The sequence below is a fragment of the Paramormyrops kingsleyae genome, chromosome 24, assembly GCF_048594095.1.
Source record: "Paramormyrops kingsleyae isolate MSU_618 chromosome 24, PKINGS_0.4, whole genome shotgun sequence".
NCBI lineage: Eukaryota > Metazoa > Chordata > Actinopteri > Osteoglossiformes > Mormyridae > Paramormyrops > Paramormyrops kingsleyae.
In genome coordinates this window covers 3,481,315-3,499,508 of record NC_132820.1, presented here as the reverse complement: position 1 = coordinate 3,499,508, position 18,194 = coordinate 3,481,315, and the positions used below count along the sequence as shown (strand labels likewise).

The 18,194-nt window shown below is 44.1% G+C and overlaps 1 protein-coding gene across 3 annotated transcripts in view; it reads right to left on the bottom strand.

Moving 5' to 3' along the window:
* The window catches only part of LOC111850411 (A disintegrin and metalloproteinase with thrombospondin motifs 2-like), a 55,814-nt gene extending 38,785 nt beyond the window's left edge, over nt 1–17,029 (bottom strand). Inside the window, exons 1-2 of one of the 3 annotated variants that reach the window (XM_072706513.1) lie at nt 16,799–17,029; nt 15,329–15,705 (exon numbers count right to left, since the gene is read on the bottom strand). In XM_072706513.1, the coding sequence (XP_072562614.1) occupies nt 15,329–15,705; nt 16,799–16,883 (462 nt within the window). In that variant the 5' untranslated portion in view covers nt 16,884–17,029. Of the gene's footprint in view, nt 1–15,328; nt 15,706–16,798 lie in introns of those variants that run through there. The other 2 variants (XM_072706512.1, XM_072706515.1) reach the window with 2 other exon arrangements.
* Nucleotides 17,030–18,194: the final 1,165 nt, after the last annotated feature.

The following is an 18,194-nucleotide window of genomic DNA, read 5'->3' as shown; positions in this document are numbered from 1 at the left end:
TTCACTTATACAAACATATTCTGAGGACAGGACGAAAAATGATTGGTTCAGGGAGATAACCAATCAGATTGTAGAGGAGGCGGGTCCAAGCGGGACCAAGACATCTGATTGTTTGCTGGTTCAAATCCCAGGGTCAGCAAAATGATCTCACCCTTGGGTCCCTGAGCAAGGCCCATAAGCCCCAACAACTCCAGAGACGGTCTGACCCACAGTTGCAACAAAATATATATATAAAAAATACATGTACCTGTCATGTAAACCTACAACTACACAACTGAGGCAATGAGGGCCTATGAAAAAAGCCCTCAGAGCGAAGTCTCAGCCCCATCAAAGCATCCTGTACTGAGATGGACATGCTTAACGTTCTAACAGCACTGCAGATCTTTCGGCCAGCTCCTCCTCTCCCTGGAGAGATGGCCGCCATGTCTTCCCCCCTGAGTATCCTGCAGGATGAAAGGCAATCTGCTCATGCATGCAGCAGACATCCGAGGTCCGCAGAGACCAGCGTCTGACATAAATGTCACATCCTCCGTTTTAACAAGTTCCCCACCGCCGCTTCCTCGTTAGCTGACGAGCGTCACGGTGACAGCACATTTTTTTATTATTATTATTTTACATGGTAACGGCTTTTCTCCATTATTAACCTCCCATTAAGCTCGGATTATGTACAATGGTTTGATCCTCAGCTTCCGAGGATGAATAGAATCGCGCTGCTAACATCTTGCACTCAGCCAAAGCGACGACAGGAATAGGATGTGCGGTTTGGCTCTTTAAAACCAAACAGCGGCGCCATTTCTGGGCGGAACCGCTACCAGACGCCCTCACGCGCCGCACGTAAGCTAGACGTAAACACTGGGGAAAACGTGAGAGCGGTCCGGCACTTTTTCGCATGGATGGCCGGGTTTGTGACAGAAATAATATGGGTAAGGAGGCACCTAAGGGTTTAAGAGTAAGTAGCGCATTATTCAGGAGGATAGCGCAGCCTGAGGTTAGCCATTTCACCTCAGACTGAAGGGTTCTAGCTCTTAGGGAACAAAGTGTCTGCCACAATATTACTGGTTTGTCTTGGAAGGTAAAAACATATGGTTACGGTAATTTCAGCGCGGTCTGGAGCATCCTATAGCCTGTGCGGCCCACGTGGGATGAAAGAACAAAACCCACATTAGGGCGGAAGAAACTGCATTGGTTTTCACTTTACATTTTCAACTCAATCTTTCCAAAGCGGCAAACTTCATCATCTGACTATAGATCTAGAAAACCTTGTTGTAAAGGTCCAATCGTTGGCTCAATCTATCATTATTTTTACACTGCACTGACAGCTCAATGCAACACGCCACCCCCCCCCCCCCACACATAAGCAAGAAGACAAACACAGCAGGGCTGCCTGGCAATCGAGAGCCTTTCCAAGCCGCTCGCTGCAAGGCTTCCTAGGTATTTATTCCATCCATATCATGCTGACCCAATCACTGCCAAGGCGGCGGGAGAGACCAGCAGATTTAAGAGTGAGAACAGAGAGACGGAAAACAAAGGAAAATGTAGGAAAATACTTGGTTTACTTTCCTACAAACTCTGGCGGGAGGCAATGTGGCAGCTGATCCTTGGAAATACCGCTGCCAATGCATATAAAAATTGTCCAGCTTTCCTTCTCTGCTGTCTTCTTTCTCCTCGTGTTCTGGTGCATCACCCTTAACTGCCCCGATAGCTTCACCACAGTGTGGGTCATTCATATATCCAAGGCCAAGACGGAACGAGAAAAGGCAAGTGAAGAAATCAGATTTTGTCGAGACGAATCTAATTTTTTGACTATGCCATCTTGTGAATGCCTTTTGGAACACTTTAAATGGGAAAGACTAACAAACGTTTGACCGCAGGGTACGTTCCATGACTCCACAGTGAGACGAAAACACTGACAGTAGCACTAGGGGGAATCGGTGGGCCCCAGAAGACCGACACCGATGCTGAAGCACTTGAAGGAAAATGGCGGCGGTAGTGGAATCGTAGAAGTCTGGCTCGAGTTACACTCAAAGCACTGAAGGTTCACAGCTGTGATCTAAGCACCAAAGAGAGCAGGAGAATTTACACAGAGGTATTCTGATACAGCGAGGCAATAATCCGGTACACAAACACCTTCTCGCCAGGCCTGAAATGCAGCACCGCGGTTAGAAAAGCACAGAAAAGAGGGCATCTGATATAACATGCCAGGATCGCAGGCTTAATTTATTTTTCAGTCACTGCTGGACCGTGGGGACCCTCCTAGACTGAGACAGACCTCCTCTCCTTCTACTCTCTGAATTTCCCTTTCAGTCCCTCACACTTAGGTAGATTATCCAAGAGAGTGAATCCTGAGACCAGACTGGGACTGGCAAACATCAAAATATCGGTAACGCTTTTCTTAAAGCAGTCGTGTATAATGCATTACAGATACCTTCAAAATGCAGTACAAAGCATCAATTCTTGTACTGACCATTATAATGCACAATTAAGGTATCTATAGTATATGTAGTATATAGTATATATCAGGGGTCTCCAACTCCGGTCCTACTGGATAGTAGCTCTCCAGGACCGCAGTTGGAGACCCCTGGTCTACATTATAGATGAGAGCTTCATAGAGCATTCATAATGCATTCATAATGCATAATAAACATGGCTATAATGTATTATGCATTTTTAAAAAGTTATAGTCGTGTTTATAATACTTTATGAATGCATTATAATGCACTGCTTTAAATGATGTGTTACTAAAATGGGTAACTAGATTGTGACCCCCAGCCAAAGGCAGAAACAAAATTGGACAAATTGATACACACGCGTATCAAAGACGTGTCATGACCCCTGGGGGTGGGGGGAGCATGGACACCCTGGCAATTTAAGGAGGCCCATCACTTTATAGGTACCCCAAAAATGACAAAATGTACTAAGGGGGACCACCCACTCCCAGTGAGCATGCAGCATCTACAGCTGTCCCGTGGTTCAGACAATCTAGATAGGAACCAGAGAAAAACTGGATACGCACATATATTACAAAAAATAGATAAATTAACTGATATACAAAAATGGGTAAATAAATATCAAGATAACTAGCAAACTTGAAAAGATAAAAAAAAATGAAACACAAACATTTCAAAAGAATAAAATACATGATGAGCTTCAAAGGCATGCATGAAATGTATTTGTGCTAAAAATTCTAATAGCCTACAGGGTAACACATTATTAAAACCACCTTGCGGTGTAGCATTGGGGATGATATGCTGGCTATTGCTGCACTAGGTAGAACAGTTTAATAAAATATACTTTATTGTCAGGGGGCCCAGCATTTCTAGGCACACCCCTGACCTTCATAACAGTTAAGTAGTGTTTTTACCCCAATCCGCTATACTGTGTTCTTTTGAAAACAATTCACCCGCAATGCTTGGCTGAAGAGCAGATGAAGGAGAGAGAGAAAGGACTCAGACGAATGCAGTGAAAGTGGGACTTTTCCAGAACTGCATCGTCTTGTCCCGGTGTGATCATCTCTTCCGTTTTGCTACTCCGCCCCCACAACAGGTCTAGCAGAAGAATCCTCAAGTGTGAAGCGGGCACTAGACCACTTCCGCTCCACTTTCATTAATCTTCGCTTCTCTCACTCCGCCGCTCTGCCCTCCGAGACCCCCGGCGTAGCTGCCAGGAGCTATCAGCGTAGAGAAGTGCGCCGTCCTCTAATTCACACTCATCAGCCAGGAGATTTTTTTTTTTCTCACAAAGCTCTGCATGGGAAAGTTAGGTGCGATAGCAGAAGTGTCAGGCCTCTTCCTTCAGGCAACCAGCAACTCAGAGATTGCCTGGGAGTTCCGTGTAGAAGAGCATACTACACCCTCCCAAAAGGGTGTAGTATCTCCGCCATAGCAAGGTAGTTATTTTGTCACCCTCTCTGCACTTCATGGCAGGGCATTAGCGAAAATGCTAATATGACTGGCCGCCTATGTTACGTAACCAGAATCAGAATCAGATTTATTGGCCAAGTACAGTGTGTCAACTCACACAAGGAACTTGGTTCCGGCTCAAGTTCGACAGACAATAAATATACAGACAATGAACATGTAATTTACGGGCAATGCACGTTATGCAAGCCACATACAGATTATGTACAAGACAAGTGATTTACTTATAGTGCCAACAATAATAATGAGCGTCATGTACAGGAATGAGATTGTACAACACAATCCATCAATTAATCAATCAGTTTATTTGTACAGCACGTTTGCGAAGTTAAGCAGGCTGACAGACCAAAGTGCTGCACAACGGGAGGAAGATCAAGACGTGGAAATACAGTATTTGGAGATGTGAGGCAGAGTGTAAAGACACGAGTAGCTGCGGCCTGGCAGATTATACCAGGCACCTATTTACGAGGGTAATGGAACGAGGAAAAAAAACAGCTCCTGCGTGGAGTAGTTTTGGTGTACAGAGATCGGCAGCATCTGGCGGAGGAGAGCAGTGGCTCTGTCCGGGGTGTGAGGAATCTGTAACGATTTCACCGGTAATTGGTTGACCAAGTTGAATCTATAGGTGGAAAAATGTACAGGATATTAGCGATTTTCAGGCCATTATTTCAGGCGCTTAGATATGGATGGATTCTTCTAAAATGTGTTGAGTTCGGCCTTCCTAGAGGCCAGATGCTGAAAGTACCAAAGAAGGCAAATCTAATGGAGGAGCTTCGTCCGCACCTAACGGCGGAATACGACGGGACTGTATGGCGTTCGCATTCTGTTCTTATTACAGGGGAAATCTGGAGCTCGGTAACTGCCACGCTAGAAGTCGTTTAATGCAGCCAACAACGCAAGAACAAATGAGTAATTTCACAGAGCAGATATTTGGCAGAAAAGACTAATATTAAACGACGCAGTCATTTTGTTTTATTGCTAAATCTAAATTAAATAAGTTTAAAGGACGCAAACTAAATATTGACATTTGTAGTTCCAATTCCAATTCCAAATTTATCAAAAGCCACGTCAGCGTGCAGTCAGTGTATGGGCCAGCATTGCAGAGCTCATAACAGCCCTCCTGGCCTGATTATGCAAACACATGCTTGCTGGATGTTACCAATTTCAGACAAACACGTCCTCATAGCGTTGCTTGTCAGATCTCAAAATCTGCTGGCAGCCATTGCTCCCAAGCAACGTTTTGTCCACTGCCATGAGTGATCTCACAATTCATAATGATCTGGTTAGTAATCTTCTACATCACTCTCATTGCCATAATTCTTGTTTTAAGCTGTTTGTGTTTTTGAACGAAAAATAAATGAATGATAACCATCGTAGACAACACTCCATTAAAAATGGAGGGTGGCGTTCCACAAGGCTCTGTGTTAGGACACATATTATTCTATGTATGCTACAATGGGTGAAGAACATATATAAGCAGATCTGTAGACATAAGTATAAAATCCATGTTGTCTGGCTCAATAAATTATGGATCTGTTCCAGTGTCCGAAAGACTGTTAGTTGTAAAGTGCAACAGTGAATACAGTGTTTGGTAATGGTCGGTATAAGAATTAATAAAGTATTACAGTATATTCTATTGCCAGTCATAAAGCATTATACTGTTAATTATAATACTTCATAAGCTCCAATGACGCTCTCATCTATAATGCACTATAGATACCTTCATAATGGATTATAATGGTCGGTATAAGAATTAATGATGCTTTGTATTGCATTATAAAGGCATCTACAGAGCATTATAGATGAGAGCTTCATAAAGCATTTATAATGCATAATAAACATAAGCTATAATGTGTTATGCCTTATTATTAAAATGTATAGGCATGTTTATAATGCTTCGTGGATGCATTATAATGTGCTACGAACATGTTCATAGATTCTTCATATGAAGTGTTACTATTTATAGATACAGAATCAGAAATGTTTTGATATACTGCAGGTTAGTTGATTGCAGTACCAGCCTTTGCAGAGCCCATAAGGGCACCTTAAGTGACCTCATTAACACAAACCAGAGCTGGCTTTCTCTTTGCAGGACAGATAGAAACTCATTAAGAACAAAAGGATCCTCACCTTCAAAACACATGGAGATCTATAAACATAAGTCAGTGTGGATTAGCCCGTCTTCGGTACACATTCCCTCTCCTGTGATGTCATAATTCTGCAAGGCTGCGATCATCAATAAGTTCAAGGAAGGTAACGTAGAGCTTAACAAAACAGCAGACCAAAAATAAGGCGAATATACGCTTCAAATGGACACAAAATGAAATTTCAAAAAGACAGAATACACTTTGGTAAATCTAAAATAGTGAAACAGTAAAATACCCTAAAAATATGTGTCTTTCATAATTGTTAAGAAAACCTAGTCCATACTGGTAAAGATCTGAGTTACTAACTAGAGTAGATGATATGGCAGAAAGGGTATTTTAACATGTGATCTCATTTATCAGGCAGGGGCTTTTACATTATTTGTAAAAAGACTTCAGGCAGATGACCCAACTTTCCCCACATCTTACAGCCCGTACACCAAGTGTGTCACATGATAAAATTCCTTATGAATACTTTATCACAATGCTACAATAGTGACAGTGAAATGATAATGCACTCGCTCTATAGCTGCGTGCATCCAGGGTGAGGAGATCTGTGTCGTTTATAGCAGGCGATTAAACTTGGTGATATGGTTAATGCAGTCTTCATAAACGATTACAGAGGAGCTGTAGAGTTTTGAAAAAAAATCTTTGTTGGCACTGTGACATAGAACCAGTTTTGTTGCTGGATGTTTATTGGACACCTTGACCGAACAGTGGATAAGAGGTCATAGAAGACAGATGGATAGATGATGTTTATCGAATGTCCTGAGGTACCTAAAATAAAGTTACATATATTGCAGGGTCAGCTCCACAGAAGCAGGTGTGGGGAGATTATCGGCCCAAAATGTTGCTTTGTCCTTCATAGACACGATTGAGGACAAGGGCTGTTAGTCAATGTCAGAAGTCTTACAAGAAGAAGATACATACCAAAATGCTGAACAGAGAAGGGCCATCAAAAACTAGACTTGAATATGGGATGTGGCTAGAAATTCTGGACCCCTGACAAAATGTTCATTTGGGGGGGGGGGGTGTGCTTCAGTTGGCACTTTCAATCTGTATAAATACGGGGCCCCTACAAAGTGTCATGCCCCCAGAATCTGCCAGGATAGCCATGCCTCTCCGACACCCCCTACGTTAACCACAGACATCACTTGTGATTCCTGCAATAAATTTAGAAAAATCTGTAGTTGGTAGAGCTTCCAATCATACGGGATCTCGGAATTCGGAGCTCTATATCGGCCAGAGTGAGGGATGTCCCTTCCGTGCCTGAACTGTAGGCTGACTAAACCCCAGTTAATTTTTTTTAGGCTTTAGCTAACCCAAGTCAGAAGTGTAGGTTTAGCTGACCGAGTCGGTCCCTAAGCCTTCATCTCCTTCCCAAGTCCGCCTTGAGCACAGGCTTTCTATGCGTTTCCTCTGCTCCCAGTTTCGTCGGGCACCTACATCAAACGCAGAGAAGCCCCCACCCTGCCAGGAACCAGCCACACCCCTCCAGAGTCATAACACAACAAAAATACGTCTGTAAAAAAAATTATAATAATAAAACAGATCCAGAAGTCCAGGCAGCAGCCTCGGAAATCCACATAGGAATATTTATTTCCGTTTCTCCAACATTGCCTTTATTCTTTCCACACTCATATTTAAATCTGTACAGCAATAATTGCTTCACAGTCCATTTGCTCTGATTCAGCAAGGAATTTATGCACTTTGGGTCGACTATGCCAGAAAGCGCTGAACTCAGAACTTGACAACAATAATAAAATTGGTACTCAGTAACTATATTTTTAAAATGTATATATTTAAAGTATAATAATATAAATAATGGACCGTGGCATTTCTTGGAGCTGCTTATGCAACATCCTACAAGTATATGGATGACAGGTATCCTGTTCCGTTCACTGTTAAGAAAAATACACAATATAATGTGTGTTGATTACTCCTGGCATCCATTTACACGGTAACAGAGGTTTCTACTGAAAATAACCACATTTTCTTCCTACTCAGAGAGGCCAACAGATCAACACAAACAGGGGAAAAGGACGACTAACTGGCTACCCTCACAGAGGTCCAGGGGCTGAATTTTGTCTCTGATTAGCTCTGCATCTTTCCTTCAACACGTTTAATGAGCAAGCAATAAATCACTCATTCCAAGCCGGCACACGGTTCGCTAACATCTGGAACGCTTCTCTTTCGCTTATCGTAACGGCATGTCCTTAGGAAAGCGATGTCCTCACCCGTTTTCCCAAAAACATTTGAACACTAAGCCTGATCTTAAAATAAGCACTGAGAAAAATTAAACGCCATAAATTACCCAGTATAAACACCGCATTAAAGTGAATTTGGAAAGGGCTGAAATATACTTCAAATTTAATTGTGAGTATCACTCTGTCTGCCCTCTGCGTGAAACTTTTGCTGGTTTCTGAATCATATAAATCCACACACTCTCAGGACAGTGGCGACAGCCAATCAGAACGATGCCCGCCCTCTCTGCTCCCTCCTTTATAGCTTTTCTTATATAAATCTGCATTACGGCATCAGGATGCCGGTGTCCTTGGAAGCCACAGTAATAATGTACTTCCCTCTCGCGCTGTATGCCTTTCCCATTATGAACGTGCAAAAGAAAAGCACCGAAGACTGTCACGACACGAACAACTAGGAGCGGGGCGGCTTTGAAACCGTCAGCGCATGCAAGAGAGTGAGAGTCGGTTCGACCTTGAGGAAGGAAAAAAATTCACAAAGCCAAAGCTCTTGTGTGACTTAGCAGATACTTTCGTCCAAAGCAACGTATGAGTGGGGAAAGCTGAGGGTCAGAGAGAACGATCAGCCACCATCCAGCACTCCTGAAGCAGTCTGGGTTAAGGGCCTTGCTCAAGGGCCCAATTATGATATGATTCCTCTGTCAGTCATGGGACTCGAACCCACAGCCTACTGGACACTAACTGAGCTACACACTATCGATCTTATACCCAGTCTCCGCACCTGTGACACACATCATGTTTCATATAAATTTAAATTGAATTTCATACATTCTGGATGAAATACAAATATTATTCTGAACTCACATCCCATTCAGGTTGTGTCTCCCAGCCTGGGATAGGCTCCTGGACCCCCAGTACTGCCAGTATGAACGGATCGACGGATTATTACCTCAAGTCAATAATGAAATTTCACACAAACAAAAAAGAAAAGAAAAAAAACACCTTGTTAATCAAAGAGGTCAGAGGGAAATGGCCAGATTCATTAACGCTAACAGGAAGGCCACAAGTGAAATAGACAGTGGAGTGTGGGATGGCTTCTCTGAATGTACACCTCATCTTCCCTTAAAGCACGCAAGGGGGCCGTGACCTTTAACGTTGTCAGATACTTCAGACGAAATCGACGGAATCAACGTCATTTTAGCAATAGGAGTTGTCCCCGAGGGGAACTCATTCTGACCCCACCCGCTGTCTGCGATTGGATGACATAAACGTGATGCCGCGGGATTGGTCAGCAGGACTGATTATCGAGCTACCAGTATACTTTGCACCATCATATCGCATATCTTTAAACAATGTAAATTAATATGTGCATTCGTGTATTTCTGTTGATAGCTAACGTCGTAACCGCGTAACGTTCACCTTAGACTGTATGCGTTTAGTCAGTGTGTCATTTAAATTGCTGGCTTCCCTGTCTGTGCCACTGTTGGTATGAAACCACCAGCGGTGGTTAATAAAGAAAGCAGCTTCTATTTTAGAAGAGCTGTCATCTCCTTTATTAAAATGACTCACGCACTCGCAGCAATACGTTCGTCTGCACTCTGCATGTGGGTCTTCTACCTCGGAAACAATCGGCGCCCTCTAGGCGTTGTGGTGAGAAATACGATGAATAAAGTGACGCTGCCATGTTGTTCTCACCAGCGTGGTCACGTTCGTTTCGCCCGTTTGTTTAGTTTGTTTCGCCCGTTTGTTTTGTTTGTTTCGCCGTTTGACGTATACGACCACTCTCAGACATTCAGTGCTCTTGTGAGCTGGGAGGGAGCAAAAACGTGGACTGTCTGGGGGGGGGTTGGGTTGAGAAACACTGACCTATACGACACTAGAGGACATTGGGTTGAATATATACTGCTCAAAATAGTTAATCGATGCCTTTTTGGCTACACAAATGCGATCCAGACATCTAAACTAAACAAAGGTGGGTAGTTCAGGTCCAGAGAGTAAAAATCTAGACCAAGTATTTTTTTCAACTACCCAGTTAAGTACTCTGTGCGACAATTATTACTCAAGTGGCTGGTTGAAACAAATGACTACCTCGGAAACTAATGCTACAGTATATGAACCAGGCCTGCAAATATCAGATTTAATCTACCACTTTTCATCAGAAGAAAACTCAAGCAGACATCAGAAGGCAGCAAGATTCCTCCAAAAAAAATCACAAATGCCGTTAAAACTAAGCCGGAGACCCGGCCAGGAGAAGTTTAGATCTTCCCGGCTGGTGTGAGTACAATCCTCCCCGAACCAACATCACGCGCCACGTTTCCACTACTAACAGACTTTTATAGGCGACACAGAAATGGCAGCCTTCTGCTCAGCTCAGTTACTACCCTCTAACCCTTCCATTCTTCCAAGGATGCATTACAGTTTACAAACAATTATAAAACCGAAACTGTAAGTGTATTTACAGAATTTTCCACCAGTGACCAATGTGCAGATGCTTTTTGGGTAACACTACATGTTTTTTGTACTTGTCAAGTTGAAATGCAAAGGAGTAGCTGAAAACTGAGCATTTCTGTAACCATCTGATGTATCTGTGCAGAGCAGCCCGCCTCAAAAAGATCTGATTTATTATTCCGGATAACGTAGGTCTGTCCGCCGTATGCCAACAATCTCAAACAGCTGACGCTTCCAAGTGAACAGATGACAGTAGAGGTCATAGGGGTGCAAGTTCGAGCCCCGGTGTGGATGGCACAGTGCACTCAGCTGACATTCGCACAAGTGGTAACCACATGCAAAGGTCACCGAAAGGTCACCGCAACTGCGCCAGTGAGGTAAGACCGCAGTTGCCCCTATCCTCCTGTCCCGGCCAGGATGACTCGCTCTGCTGCAAATCCTGACAAAGGTGTCAGTGACAGTTTGCAACAGAACCAACTGTGGAGCTTCCACGTCTACTGGACCATCAACAAAATGGGGGCGATGAAGAGAAAACGAGAGAGAGAGAAAGAGAGAGAGAGAGAGAGAGGAAACTGCAGACAGCTGCCCCTGACAGCCAACCCCCCCCACCCCTTTACTCTCCTGGGAACAGAGACGGAAAGATGGAATGACAGCCAACAACCTCATTAAAGTCATACAGAAGCTGGGTTTGAGTGAGAAACAGCACCATGCACAACTGTGCTCATTTTATGCTGCTGCATTATCATGAGCGGAATACACAAGTGCTATATATATACACACACAGACATATTCTCTATATAGCTGGATACCATTAGCAACCAGGTAAACTGAACAGGTGACATTTTTAATAGCAGCGGCTATTATGAAGACGAATTCTATCGATTCCTTTTTAAAGAGAAATCTCATAACTGCTTATCCACCGCAAGGGTATGGTGGGCTGGGGAACACCCTGAACTGGATGCTGGGTCATCGCAGGATATGCAGCCGATCTAGAGACACCGGTCCACCCAAAACCGCGAACGTTTGGCCGTGCAGGGAGAAGGCAGGGCCCACCCACTCCACATGTACCGAGCTGGGCCAAGAGCCGGGCTTAGCTCACATTCCTGGAGGCGTGAGGCAACAACAGCTATCATCGCACGGAAGGACATCTGCGGAAAACTTTTAATGGACCTGCTTGGATTCTAGGGTGGAAAGCTCTACAGTGTAAACACATTAATCAATACTAGATATAATTTTACTCATCTATATTTCAAAGCAGAAAAATATGCTGTTGGACACTTTTATTTGGCAAAATTTTTCAAGCCCAGGTCCAGCTTTGGGGGGCCACAGGATTATCGAAGGGGCGGGGGGGGGGGGCAGGCACCTTCATGGAGCCAAAGCTGATATTTCCCATTACAAGTGCGGAGGATGGTAAAAATCCCCCCCGTCCCAAGCATCAAACAAACATACATCAGTTGCATCCGCACCAAGCAAGACCAATCCCATGATTCATTCTTCATTTCATTATTTGGGAGTTAGAGATACCGGTCATGCAATCTTTGCGTTCTTGATACTGAGAACTACCCTCAGTCTCTTTCTGAAAGCCAGATGACCACTAATTCCATAATCCCTCAGGAGTGGCCTCAGCGCTGTGTCGTTTATGGGGGAGTGACACCAGATGAGGTCTCACCGAGAATCCGGCTCCATCATTCCCACTTCCCCCTGAAGTGTCTCTCTGTTCTTTTAAAGTCGAGTCAACACCTTCATCTAACTAGCAAAGGACATGTAGCGGTGAGGCTAACCCAATGAAAATGATACTGATTCCCAAAGAAGTAAATTAGCAGTGAGAAAAGTCATAAAAGTGAGTAAAGCAGCATTTGGGTCTGAGAGTAGCTTCCACTGAAGTTCACACATGGTAGTAGTTCTGATATGAATCCTCAGTTCTGTCTGCTATAAGGCGGAGCTGTTCTGGAAAAAAACTGTAACTCTGGTATTCAGTTCTTCAGCTGGGGACATCACAGAAAACCAAGGCCAAGGACCGTAACTCAGCAGGGGTGGAAACCCAGAACTTTCAGGGCATAAATCCAATGCTTCTCTACTGATAAACCTTGCTGGTTCCCATGGACGCGGCTCACTGAAAACCAGGCGCTGAAAAGTTTTCCTTATTACCGGAGTGTAATAAGGGCAGTGTTTTCATGGACCGGACCTACAACCCCCGCCCCCGCCCCCCCCACCCCAGCCCATGAGGCGAAAGTCGGCCGCCCACTGCAGCCGTGGTATCGAGTGAGTGATAAAATGACAGAGGAGCCGGTCGCCACGGCGTTGCTGGAGGATTCGCCGCATCTCAAGCTGAGCCTCCGTAGCTACATTTTTTACAGTATGGAGTACAGAAATCCACCTGACAATATCTTTCTATGACAAACTAAAGAAAAGGAGTGGGCGACAGGACAGGAAATCATCCTTCTGCCTAATGTATGTGAAAAATGGCTCTCTTTACGGCAGCACATTTAGGAACAAAATGTCAGGAGCTATAACAGAAAAAAACTGAAAAACTAAATTAGAGCTACGAGGACCCTGCACTGATTTCCTGTTATTTCTGATGCTTTATTCCAGGTGATTGACGATACATCCGCACACAGGACTCCTCCAGAGTGAAATGCTTTTTTTAAAATTGCCTAATTTCTTTTTCGTTCCTCTAATACAAGCGCAGTTTTGGCTTCAGGCGAGGGCACGAGTCCCCCCGTATGTGTGAAGAAGGCGCACAGCGTTTCAGGCTGGAGGAGGCCCAGTGCGTTACGTCTCTCGACACTGGCGGGGAAACACACTCAGCTGGCGTCCAGGAGGTTTATCTGGGCTAAAAGGGCACGGTGTAAATTAAAAGAACGCCCGTAACATTAGTAACAGCTGATGCACTTTCGCAACATGACTACCAAGACGAGTCGGACTTAAGTAACGCCCGAACGGTGCCAAGTATTTCGTTTAAAGTGGCAGACGATTTAGGTCTGGAATTTATAAGATAGGAGAGCTGCATGGCACGATTCCTACAGTCTGCTGGCCGATGGCACGCGGAGCTTAACGTAAATGTCATAAGGTGGTTTTATTCCAGCCATTCAAATGATGAATGTTAGTTTCAGGCTACCGTGCCTGTGGATTAACTCTTCAACTCCCCAGAACCCCGACGATTTAAGACAACCCAGAAAAGGAGCACTCTACTACGTAAGTGCAGAACACATTGGACCCATGTTTCCCCGCAGCCTCTTCACCCAGGTCGAAGTCCTACATAAACTGTTCCCTGTACTTCTCGTCTGCTTGAAAGAGGACGGCCTTTCGGGGGTCTTGTATTGTAAAGCGTTTGACTGTCTTTGTGCAGAGAAGATCAGAAAAATTCACAAAGTGTAACATGGGAAAACAAATATAAACTCTTCATTTAAATGATTTCATTATTTAAAAAGACAAATTCGGTTACGCTCTTAAATGATGTGTATGTCCATGTGAACAGGTTGCATTTTCATTTTAATATGCGCCTATACAGACCATTAAGAAAGTTTATGTTCACCAAGGGTTTTTTCTGCATTTTGCCACCAAACCTGCCAACTGAATGAATAAAGCTTTCTGATGCCCATCTAAGGGATGTGATCGCTATGGTAACACCGACTCCGCTGCCGCATTTTTAATTGGACCGTTGTGCAGAATCCCTCCGCTTGCATTACCCCCATAAAAACTCCCAAATATCCTTGCCTGTGTGCCAGTTACTCAGTACTCTAGAGTAAGTAATAATAAATCACCGAAGGAATGGTATGACGAACAAAGTAAAATGATAGATAGAATCCCATCCTTTTGCCAGTATTCATCATATAAAATATCAAAGGACATTAAAATGTCTGAACTCTACACTAATTTCACAATAAATCTTCACTGGACAAATTATGACAGAAAATCAGTCAGCTAGTAAGTCAGTGATCTTCCAAAATCACTTCTATTGGACTTTTAGCATGGAAAAGATTTTCTATAATTATTATTTTTAATATTATTATTATTATTTTGTTGTGCTTAAAATCGTACAACTGGTAAGGGAAATAGCCAACACATGAATACTAAACATGTGTATGCATGCATGCTGTGTGACATTTACACACTATTCATGATGGGTTTGCTTCTAAATTATATTTAAGCAGTTTTCAAGCAGGGCACCATTATGGAGAGGTTTGGAATACAATCTGAGAAGGCCACAGACAGATATCGCTTTGTGTTGTGTTTTCTTTCTTTACAAGGTAGATATTGATTGTATAAAAGCACAAGACATTTTGTTTTTGACTAACATTACTGCTGAAAACATCAGATTAATGGCCTGATGGTATGTTTGCATGTAACCCTGGACCCTAGCTGATGTGATAAATGATCAAAATGTTACTGGGCTTTTTGGCTGTCCTCCAAACACAATTCCTTATAGATGGCTCTACAAGCTGACAGGGTTAACCCAGTGAATTTAAAAAGCAGGGAAAAACAGCAACACTTCCAAAACTATTCCAGTCTGCATTCTTTCATGTTACCACTGAGTTTTCCCAAAATCTTAGTTTAGCTAAGAGGATGTATCGGAAAAGTTACAACATGAGTAATCAGGTAGAGCGCAGAAACATACCAGACCATCGCAATTGCTGATGGCGACAGATGCACCTTGCATGTCGGAGACGTCGCCCACGTAGAGGCAGTTTGCCAGCAAAGGCTGCACCCGCGTGGTGCTGTTCTCGCGCCACTCCACCTTGGCTCCAGGGGCCACTAGGCGCGAGTTTCGCCGCAGACGCAGGTGCAGTTCCCGGCCGAAGGCGGTGATGTTGTAGAAGACCAGCTCTCTGCTGCTGCCAACATGCTCCGGCCGCGACGCCTCTCGGCTGCAGCGGCTCCGGCACGGCTGCCGCGGCCGCTCGGTTGATACGGCGTGCGACAGGAACCTGCCCTGGGCATCCGTGCTCACCGGCGTCACCAGCTGGTACTGCCTCACCGCATGCCTCAGGGAGTCTGTGCAAAAATCAGCAATATGCACACGATCGGGCAAAGGATCCACATGCAGGCACAAAACCCACACCGGACAGGTACATAGGGACAGACCAGGTGCGGAAACACACGCCGGTAGGGGTATCGCTTCACGTGCAGTAAGTATGGCATTGCATCTGGACTTTACCGTAAATCTGCCTGCAGTCTAACCGTAATGGGCACGCACCTCTTCAAGCTGTCCACTTCGGCGGTACAACACTGAGGACATCTGCAACCTAGCATGCACTATATCGGAATATTGCCGATGCATGGTAGGGAAATATATGGTTTGTTTTACCATTGAATCGTTAGTACGTCTGAAAATACGACCAACTTCCAGTCACAATTTTCTTAGTCTTACCAAATATGCGTTTACTTTCTACTCTTTAGAAAACAATTGCTTTCGGGCCAAAAAAGACAAATATGACCTAAAGACTGGAAAAGCATTTGCACGAATTAATTTATTAACGCTATATGCCTTATAGATAGTCCCTTAAAATGCATTTTTAATTTTTCATTTCAGCATGCGATTTCTGGTTTTGTGATTAAATAACAAGCTTCGTGTATTCAACCAACCTTAGACGATCACTAACTTATTATAACCACGATTTCTTCCACTGATCTACTAATGTCGTTTGCACATCGGTTTATTCCTGACACTTTTATGAATATGCAGGTTTCTTAACACAAGCAACAGCATACACTTATATTTTTTTGCTACTTAAATGTTCCGGTACCGTCCAGTTTGGGACCACAGGACCGCAAAATAAAGGTTCTATAATTCGGACTCGATCTGCTGTCAGAACCGAAACAGCAAGTCCAGAGCACTTAATTGCCGTCTTAAGCAGACAGTACCACCCAGCCTTAACGCGAAAAAACTGATGACATGGCACGCCAGATACTTCCTAAGATCATTAAAATCAGATAAAAGAAAGGCTGATTTTTTAAGTGAGGAACGGTACAAAATAACGGTATTGCTGCATGAATAAAGGGGCGCTTCACCCGATCGCACTGCATGTCAAAGTTGCTATCACTAAACGTACAGTAAGGTACACGCAGGATAAACAGTAACACGTACCTATACTACTGGAGATGTAAAGGCCATTCGAGTGGAGAAGTAAACGTATAAAAATAACCAATGCAAATCCAGGCGCAACATCCATAGCAGTCTCCAACTGCGCAGGAGACGAAATTAATTTTATAGTGAGTTTTAGATGCCCGAGACCCAGCACAGCGAAGCGCACAACTCCGTAAAGTGACCGGGATCTCTCTCTCCTGCGCTCAGTCGCCTTCGCTCTCTGCCGTCTCTCGCTCCCTCTCTCCCCTCTCTCTCTCTCTCTCTCTCCCCCTCTTTCTCTCTCTTCTTTTCCGACTCGCAGTCAGCCAAGTATTACTTCACAGAGATAAGGGAAAGATAATGTTTGCAGCGAAAACTGCCCAGATGCTCCGTGATGAACGTTAAATGGACATGAATTATAGGCTATTTTGAAATTAACCAGATTCAAGTTTCCCTTTCAAATTAAAAGTCACGAAACGAAAAAAAAAACGTTTTTCTAATGTGTAATAGATCTAAAGCTAATATGCACTGACGACATGCGCGCAAAACTGTCATCTGCTGTCAGTTTTTTGTTCAGTTAAATTGCCGTGAACCCTCACCAGGAAAATCGGCTTGAAGGTGAATGGATGGATGGATGCTTTCTGAAACTGGCCTATCTAAAAACGTGAGCGGTAACTACATCACCCGTTAGTGAGGAGTAGCGCTAAGTAATAATATCGTGAGCCTTTGCCAGACAACTGCAGAAAGTGTCATTTTATCCAGTATGGATGTTGCTGTTGGGAAATGAGACACGCCAGGCAGACCTCACACTGATCTGCTTGACAGTAATTGAGCGCTTGAATGTAATCGCAATGTTTTCTGCATTAGAAACAACCTGCGCAAAAGGTTCTGCTATCAGGACCTTGCCCCCGTACCTCCAGCTCAGTCTCCATTTGAACAGGCACAGCTCCTATTGCAGGACACCTCCAGAGGTCCAAGGTTCCAGCAGCTCATTCCTGTCCTTGAGCCTGGAAACTACAAGTCACTGAAGGCAGCCAGGGCTGGTGGCATCTTGCCCCTCCATATTGTGGGATGGGTTTAAGGCCTGGAGCGTCACCATCAGGAAGGGCCTTCGCTTAACACCGCGGCTTGGGACTGTGGGAGGATACTATCGTACCCAACGGAAACCTGCAGGAACTGAAGGGGGGGGCAAAGTCCTCACATACAGAGTGGGGGGGCAGGAACCTCACCCAAAACCCAGGTGGTGTGAGATTACAGCCCTACCCACTGAGCTACCCTGCCATCATTAATTATTATCATCACTGGGAGACTCTCACTGGGGGACTCTGTTCTTAATAGTATTTATTTAGATTTACATTTATCTAACATATATTCTAAGCAACTTATAGTAGATGGAAGGGTTAAAATATTTTTTGGG